Here is a 9,583-nt window from a genome sequence, read left to right as displayed (position 1 = left end):
AGATAGATAGATAGATAGATAGATAGATAGATAGATAGATAGATAGATAGATAGATAGATAGATAGATAGATAGATAGATAGATAGATAGATGGATAGATAGATATATTTAAGCAAAAAAAGTGAAACTTCGAAGACATATCATATATTTACTTAAAGCTTAAAGCAACTATGAATTCCTCAATAAAAAGATATTGGTGTCAAAATGTTGCTTTTGTAATGTGATGGTTGTTCCAAGCTATAATCGGTCCATTAATATCGGAGATATAATATATTATTTCATTGTCTTCATAAAAATACATTTAAAATGTTTAGACTAATTTAATTAATTTCAATTAAATAAACTTTTCAACTCTTTACAGCAAACAAAAAATAAAAATAAAAGAGATAAACCATAAATTAACAACAATAACGAACATAACATTATTTAACCCTCATCATTTAAATTTATAGACTATTAAAACATTTTTTTTTTGAAATTTGTGTTATACATTTTGAATTTAATAAAAATTTATTTTGTTTCTTTTTTCTCTCTTGCTGACCAAAAATATTTTAACTACATTTCAATATTTTTGAAAATAAAATACACATATTTTTTCATTTTTTAAATATGTCAATTCTCACGCTTTATACAAAAAAATCTTAAAAAAATATTTGCATTTATATATTTTTTATAACAAACCTTCTTTATTTAGCAATGTGATTTTTGGTTTCTTTATAAAACGTGTGTAGCTGTGTTAAAGTATTTTATTTTTTTTATCAATTTTTATACATTAATATTGTATCGTAAATAATTTATTATTGATTATATGTATTTATTTTCATGTGAAATGTTTATTTAGAGACACTTTATGATTTTTCTTGACGGTTTGGGGGTCTTAAGTCTATCAAAACATGTGTTTGTAAAAGTGCTTAATGATTTACTCGTAACAGTCTTATCATGTGAATTTTTGTTTTTGCTAAATACAAATATATTTTTAATTATTTTACTTTTTTTGATAGTAATTTAAAACAAAATCTAATTCACGTGTTTAATAGTGAAAGCAACATTTTAAGTAGACAAATTGTATAGATACATTGTTTAGCGTCATTGTCTAGAAACATGTTGATCTAATTTAATTATTTAGTAAACATTTTTTTGCTGACATTTGTTTGCTAAAATCAAAGATTTGACTCTTAATTGCTTCTATACGTAAAACAAGTACTTTGTTCTTATTTTAAGAAAATTCGTCTTTAACGAACTCTTGATACCATTCACTATTGACTTAAAATTAATTGCAGAATTTTGTTTTTAATTTTTTTCTTCTTGTATTCGTTTTATTTTTGTTTATAATCATTTTTCTGACATAAATCACATTAACACAATTTGAATAATTAAGAAATTTAATTATACATAAAAAAATTAATCATTTTTGTTTGAAAGTATTTCAAAGGAAGAGTTTGAGTAAGTAAATTAAATAAATATGTTTTCAATTAAATTAACGACAAAAAATATACAGAATGCAAAAATAAACAAAGAAAATAAATGTAATTCGTAAAAAGTACAAACAAAACAGGGATTTAGTATTATAGCACTTTTTCAGTACTTTTTAACATCGATAGTACACCACATATTAAGTACTTTTTCTATATTGTAAACATGTGTAGATTAGTACAAGTAGTCCTTGAAATAGTACTAAGACAAATTTAGTATAAGGTAGAACCATGACTTTAGTTAAATAGTATTTTTTGACAAAATGCCGAAGTGTGATATTTCACGGTCGTTCTTTTTAATCAATGGGTAGACTTGAGAACGGTTTACCATGCGCCCCTGAATCCTTCTATGAAGAAATCAGGTGGCAATTTTTGTACATGGCTGAAACGGTCCATTTCATGCCATAGTAGCCCGTTGCGTAGTATGAGATCAATCCTAATACAAACCCCGACAAGGAATAAGCAATTACTGGTCTAAAGTCAATAGAAGAGAAGACAATCATGAGGTAAAATAAATCTTCCGGTGTTTTAATGTAATCCCTATCATTTAATGACCTATTCCAATGCATTCCTTAACCTCTTAAATACCACAGTAGTAAGGTGGCTAAGTTGTTTTGACAACAGCACCTAGAGACCAATTTGGTAGGCCGAAATATCCAAAATAATGAATGAGGATTTCCCTATATATCAACTGATCTATTTGACAAAGAATGTAGAAATTTCCAAAGTTAACTGAACCCAATAATTGCTCCGATGGTTGGTCGCGTAACATGTATCAATACATCATGTTGAGATGGCAAGAGTGCCGAGAAACGTCCCTGAAGCGTTAAAAGGCAAATCACACTAATCTCCAATATATGAAGATTTTTTCGATCTTTTATCAATTTTCGCATCAGTTGCATTCTCTTTAGGGAATGACTGAACACAGAGGGAAAGAACGACAACCATTCTTTATTGAATTATCGCCAAAATGGCGTAATGAAAATGACAAAAATGCGAAGTGTATTTCCTTTATTTTCACATACTTAGATAACGGATGTTATTGAAAAATTATTAAATAAAAATTCAACTCTAAAAAATTTCAATATATAGAAGGAAACCGTCTATAAGTATTTAAAATATTTGTAAAAAATACATAGAATGTAAAAAAAGTATCAAACTTCAGCTTTAATCCGTTTACTCTTTATAACGCTAGAATTTTAATAAGTACTACACACCAAACAGCTAAAATTACTTTCCACCGACCAAAAACATTTAATCCTTCTAATAAACACTAGTTTAGGTAATATTTGAACTGCAAGTTAATACTCCAGTTAACAATTAATTATAATAAAATTTATGGTATTGTATAAAATATTAAACAAAATTAATTTTGCTTTAAAATTGAAATGACCAGAATTAATTTTATTTACTGTTTTTTTTTTAGTTCGACTATATTTAACAGACTTTAAATTGTGGCCTGCAAAAAATAAAATTAAATAAAATTAATGAATCTTTTTGACGATGACGTTGAATAAATAAAAATTACACAGATTTTTATGATTATAATCAACTAACTGTCTGATGGAGTTTACAACAAAAAAATTCAATTAAAAAAATTTATTTATAAACCAACAACGCCACAATAATAAAAATTTAACGAAGTAAAACAAAATAAATTATTGTACAATAAAGAACTAAGACTATTAAGCAAAATTTTTTTGGTATATCAGATGCTACTTAAAGCTGTTAATTTGTTATAAATTAAAATAAAATAATACTAACAAAAAGAAAAAAAGGGAAAATAATAAAAACAGTTGTTGTCAGGGTAAGTTTAAACAAATAAATGTAACAATAATATAAAAATAAAAAAAAAAAAACAAAAACAATAATTAAATTAAATCAAAACAAAAGTTCATGGACATTAAAACTTTTTTTGTTAAACTTATATACATTTGTTTACAATTTAAATGCACTTGGAATATTTAGTATAATTTATATTTTGTTGAAAATATTTTACAATAAACCAACCATGGAGCAAAATTTTTATTAAGCAGAACAATCTCCGAAAGATTAGACGTTGTACGGTGTACCATTTTACAAAATTGCCGTCAAAAATTCATAATTTTAGAACCTTTATAGAACCTATTTTAAAACTGAACTAGAACTGAACTAGATCTGAACTAGATCTGAACTAGAACTGAACTAGAACTGAACTAGAACTGAACTAGAACTGAACTTGAACTGAACTAGAACTGAACTAGAACTGAACTAGAACTGAACTAGAACTGAACTAGAACTGAACTAGAACTGAACTAGAACTGAACTAGAACTGAACTAGAACTGAACTAGAACTGAACTAGAACTGAAATAGAACTGAACTAGAACCGAACTAGAACCGAACTAGAACTGAACTGGAACATTTCCCTAAAAAAATCATATTGATACTTAAGATACAAGTACAAAATTTTATAGTTTCCAGATATTAGGAGTTTAGTAATTGATAGATTCCACGCCCACTTATGCTCGTTTGCATCGTCTTCTCAACAACTGTAGTGTTCCTCAGGCTGTAGTATTTGCGATAATATCAGCTTGTAGAGTACTAAACGATCTCAATATACTTGGCAACATAGGGATTTTCTTTCTCTAAACTTATACACTATCACCTCCTTACTAGTTAGACAATGCAGCAAGGATTTGTCAACGTTGCATCACCTGTCTGACATTACCCTAAGTTGGGTGACTACGCACAGGGCAATGAACAGGGAGATGACCTTGCCAGAGCGGGATCTGCACTTGATATCTCCAACGTTATCAAAAGCAGCATCCAAAGATTTTTTCAAAAGGCTGAAAATATATGAAATAACCTAGACATTTGTCAAGGGGCCAAGTTGTTATGGCCGTCTTTCAATGATTAACGCGGGAGCGGGAGGTGCTAGGTCGACATGCAAAGATAAGGAAAAAAGAAGAAACAATTTTTCATATTCTCAGTGAATACCATGCTCTAGTTGCTGAGAGAAAAAGTTTCTTTGGCAGTCACTTCATATTCAACCTTGGCGATTAATCTGGTTATAAACTTAATGACATATTAAGATTTCTCACGGTTGGATCTAATACCATACAATTCTACATCTGACGACTGGAGTAATGCTCTCCAAACGGTGTGCCATTGACTCTACTTGACTGTTCTCATGCAAACGCGATAATCAAACAACAGATCTGTACAAAAAAAACTTAAGTTAGGTGATCTTACAAAACCTAAAAATTTGTGAGATCAATAGAAAATTCCAATTAAAATCTCTTGTAAGATAAAAATTTGTTGTTTGAGAAATATAATGTTAATTATATATGCTTTTAAGGAGTGAGATCGAAAAATTCTTAACACACGTTTTTCATTACATTTTTCAACCAAAGTATTATTTGATTTTTTTTTTTTTGATCAAGTTTCCTTTGAAAAACATGTCAGTTATTATGTGTAATGTCAATTATATTAATTTTTTTGTTAATCTGATTAAAATGAGTGACCAGAAAAAAAACGCGGGAGCGGGAGGTGCTAGGTCGACATGCAAAGATAAGGAAAAAAGAAGAAACAATTTTTCATATTCTCAGTGAATACCATGCTCTAGTTGCTGAGAGAAAAAGTTTCTTTGGCAGTCACTTCATATTCAACCTTGGCGATTAATCTGGTTATAAACTTAATGACATATTAAGATTTCTCACGGTTGGATCTAATACCATACAATTCTACATCTGACGACTGGAGTAATGCTCTCCAAACGGTGTGCCATTGACTCTACTTGACTGTTCTCATGCAAACGCGATAATCAAACAACAGATCTGTACAAAAAAAACTTAAGTTAGGTGATCTTACAAAACCTAAAAATTTGTGAGATCAATAGAAAATTCCAATTAAAATCTCTTGTAAGATAAAAATTTGTTGTTTGAGAAATATAATGTTAATTATATATGCTTTTAAGGAGTGAGATCGAAAAATTCTTAACACACGTTTTTCATTACATTTTTCAACCAAAGTATTATTTGATTTTTTTTTTTTTGATCAAGTTTCCTTTGAAAAACATGTCAGTTATTATGTGTAATGTCAATTATATTAATTTTTTTGTTAATCTGATTAAAATGAGTGACCAGAAAAAAGTGCGTACTGAAATTATTAAATATTTTCAACTAAACCCAACTTGGTCTTACAAAAAGTTGGCCAAGCATACAAAGGTCTGCCGTCAAACTGTTTCCAATGTTATTAAACAGTACCGGGAGAACTTGTCAGTTGATAGAAAACCTGGTTCAGGTAGAAGGAATGGTCCACATGATGTTTCTAAAGCCAAAAAAATATAACGCATTTTCAAAAGAGCTCCGGTAGAAGGAATGGTCCACATGATGTTTCTAAAGCCAAAAAAATATAACGCATTTTCAAAAGAGCTCCGGTAGAAGGAATGGTCCACATGATGTTTCTAAAGCCAAAAAAATATAACGCATTTTCAAAAGAGCTCCCAACACATCCGGTAGGAAAGCAGCTCGGTTAGCTCAGTGCTCGGACTATTTGGTACGAAAAGTTAAAGCTAATGCAGGTTTAAAAACATACAAGGCTCAAAAAGTTCCTGACAGGAACGCTGCTAAAAATTTAGAGGCCAAAAACAGAGCACGGAAATTGAAGTCAAGTTTTATAAAAAAATATTCTTGCTGCATAATGGATGATGAAACGTATGTTCTGGCAGATTTTTCGCAACTTCCAGGTCAAAAGTTTTATGTTGCTGATGCTCGAGGGAATGTTGAAGAAAAGTTTAGGACCCAAAAGCAGACAAAATTTCCCAGAAAGTTCTTGGTATGGCAAGCAATATGCAGTTGCGGCAAAAGAAGCCAATCATTTGTTACAACGGGCTCTATAAATACCGAAATTTACATCAAGGAGCGTTTACAAAAAAGGCTGCTTCCATTCATAAGACTTCATAATGTGTCCACTTGTTTTTGGCCTGACTTGGCATCCTGTCACTATGGTAAACAAGCCCTTGAGTGGTACAAGAACAATAATGTGGTATTTGTACCAAGAGAGGCAAATCCTCCAAACTGCCCGGAGCTAAGGCCAGTGGAGAGTTATTGGGCTCTTGTTAAAAGAGAATTGAAGAGTACAAAAAAGGTGTCCAAAAGTGTGGTAGATTTTAAACGGAGATGGACTACATGTTCGAGCAAAGTGACAGAAAGCACTATAAAAACGTTAATGGAAGGGTTTCCGAAAAGGGTTCAAAATTTCATCACTAGTGATTAAAACTATAAAAATATTTTTTTTTTGTAAATTGTAATAATAATTTGAATCAAATAAAAAAAAATAAAGCTGTAAGTTTAGTGGTTTCTTTTTTATAAACATATATGTATGTTAAGAATTTTTCGATCTCACTCCTTATATTGAAATTAATTTTCCTATTTTAAATATTTGAAATAACTAGCATTTTTTAAATTTTAAACTAAAAAAATTTATCTTAAATCTACCCACCGGCAGAAAAACAACAAAATAATGACATCAGCGATTAAGATCACCTATGAGAGCACAAAAATAAAAATAAACAACAATATCACATCATCTCAAAAAAAAAGAAGAAAAACACACAGAATCCAACATAAATATGTATTTCAAAATAAGAAAAATTACGAAATGAAAAACAAAACCTCTCAAAATATGATATAAAATAAAAATAAGAAAAAAACAAATTATAAACAAAGATGAAGTAGAAGACTCCACCTCCAAATAAGAATGAGAAAAAAATAATGCAACAAATCAGAAGACAGAACATGATAGCGACGAGTAGAACGAATGAACAATTTACACACGCACTGTCAACAAAATTGTGCATTTTGTTTTGTGGATTTGTTAATTGTTTAATGGCAGTAGCAGTAACAAACAAAAAAATAAAGAAAAGAGTAGACGGAGAGAGGTGTGTTTTTGTAAATAATATATAATGAAGAAAAATTAAATTTAGAAAAAAATCACAATAATTGAGATTTATAAGAAAAAGTGAAATTTAAAGAAAGAAATATTTCAATTTTTTTTTAAATTTAAATTTCAAGATTTCTTGCCACTTCTTAAAATATCGATAATAACTTAATTTTCTTGCAAGCAGAATGTTGATCATTCAATTGTGTTAACAGCTGTCTTGACGATCTTAATTGACCGCTTCTACGCTGTTATTTGACAACATCACACTTTATTTTTTAAGCTAAAGACACTGTTTACACAATAAAAAATATTCTAGTTATAATATGTCCACTCAACTAGGGTGGCCCCAACATGCGTGTTATAATTGAACCAGTTTTCCTAGATGTTCAAAATATTAGTAATTTGCAGGACAGACCTTATTACCAGACTCCTAATTAGCATCGGGTTTCAGCCCAACTCTTGAATACTTGAATTCAAAATGAACTAATTTTTAAAAATTGTATTCTTGATTTGAGCTCGATACGTATTCGATTTTAGAACATTAAAGAAAACAAATCAGGGATGGTAAAAGGAATGGCTAAAACAGCATGAAAAATTTTACATCTAAAATAGGTCCATTCAACAATAGTTCAATTCAATTATTATGACAGCTGAAATCACGGTATACTTAACAAGGTACAAGGTATAGAAAATTGTAAACAATCATCAGCTGGGCTAGTGCCAAGGAGGACAAAATAGAAAGACAGACGAACTTTACTTGAAATAAAAGTCGTTGATTAGAGTAGCAGGCATCTACACACATACATATATAATGTCATTGTTTTCAGCTCGATTCCTACTTGAATTCGGGAAGTTCTCTTTTGAAGAGTTATATTCTTGATTTGAGTTCGATTCGTACTTGATTTTAGAACATTTTCGAAATTGCTAAAATACATCATTAGAAATTGTAAATTTGTAATATTCATAAATGATTTTATTCATTGACAAAACTGTTTATCTGTTGATTTATAGAAAAAAAATTAAATCACTTACCCTGCTTTGTTGTGGATGTTGCAGATGCTGCTGTTGTTGCTGGAGTTGATGTAATCTTTGTTGTGCTGTTAAATGAGGTTGAGATTGTTGTTGTTGCTGTATTTGTTGCTGTTGTCTTAAAATATTAGCATTAGGTGTAACAGGAGATGGCGCGGGTGTCAATACTTGTTGGGGATGTTGTAGTGTTTGTTGTTGTTGATGTAAAATCTTAAGATTCTGCTGAGGCAATTGTTGTCGTAATTGTGTATGCTGTTGTTGTTGCTGCTGCATGCACGAAACAAGTGTTTGTGATTGCTGCTGCTGTTGCAACAATTGATGATTGTGATTCGAATAATAATTCATGGAAGGTAAGGGAGAGATCGTTGTTGTTGCTGCTACTGCTGAAGCAGTTATTTGTCTTTGTTGTTGTTGTTGCTGGTGTTGCAGTGGTGGTGATGGTGTATAATTTTGATATTGCAATTGTTGTTGCTGCATCATACATTGTTGTGTTTGTTGCTGCTGCTGTTGTTGTTGCTGTATTATTTGGGTTTGATATTGATTTTGATTACGATTTGTATCTTGCACCCAATTTGATACACGTTGTATTTGTTGCTGCTGATGCAACTGTTGCTGTTGTGGCTGCTGTTGCAACATATTATTGTTGACAACATTTTGATTATTATTGTTAATATTACTATTATTATTATAATAATAGCAATTTTTATTATTATTGCTATTTTGCATTTTGGTTTTAGACTATTTTAATAAACTAAAAATTAAGAGAAAATTACAGAATTAATTTTAAAGAAAATAACAAGTTTATAAACAAATTGAAGTTGTTTAAAAATAAAATTCAAAATTTATAAATGTTTGCGATAAACTTCTTTTAAAAATTATACATTTTTGATTTATGCGATCGTATAGAAAGAGTTCTTAAGCTAACTTTTGATAAGCAAGTGTGATCTAGTGTGAAATACATATGTATATCTAAACACTTGACCTACTAAAATGTGGCCATTACGTGGATTCTGTGACTATTGCAACTGATGATAAGTAAGACGGCCAGTAATATTTAATAATTTTTATAAATAATGCTAAATTATCATAGATTTTGGAAACCTCGCTTTATATGAATTTTGAAAGTATTTTGATGAGTCTCTACATTTTCAACATTTTG

The 9,583-nt window shown here is 29.7% G+C and overlaps 1 protein-coding gene across 1 annotated transcript in view; it reads right to left on the bottom strand.

The window, feature by feature from the left end:
- Positions 1–9,175, bottom strand: part of LOC111676122 (transcription factor kayak) — a 72,629-nt gene extending 63,454 nt beyond the window's left edge. The window contains exon 1 of the mRNA XM_023437015.2: positions 8,428–9,175. Coding sequence (XP_023292783.2) covers positions 8,428–9,150 — 723 coding nt within the window. The 5' untranslated portion in view covers positions 9,151–9,175. The remainder of the gene's footprint in view (positions 1–8,427) is intronic.
- Between the last annotated feature and the right edge of the window lie 408 nt (positions 9,176–9,583).

Source organism: Lucilia cuprina, chromosome 4 (genome assembly GCF_022045245.1).
Source record: "Lucilia cuprina isolate Lc7/37 chromosome 4, ASM2204524v1, whole genome shotgun sequence".
Taxonomy (NCBI): domain Eukaryota; kingdom Metazoa; phylum Arthropoda; class Insecta; order Diptera; family Calliphoridae; genus Lucilia; species Lucilia cuprina.
The sequence above is the reverse complement of the archived record's forward strand: the minus strand, read 5'-3'. Positions and strand labels throughout refer to the sequence as shown.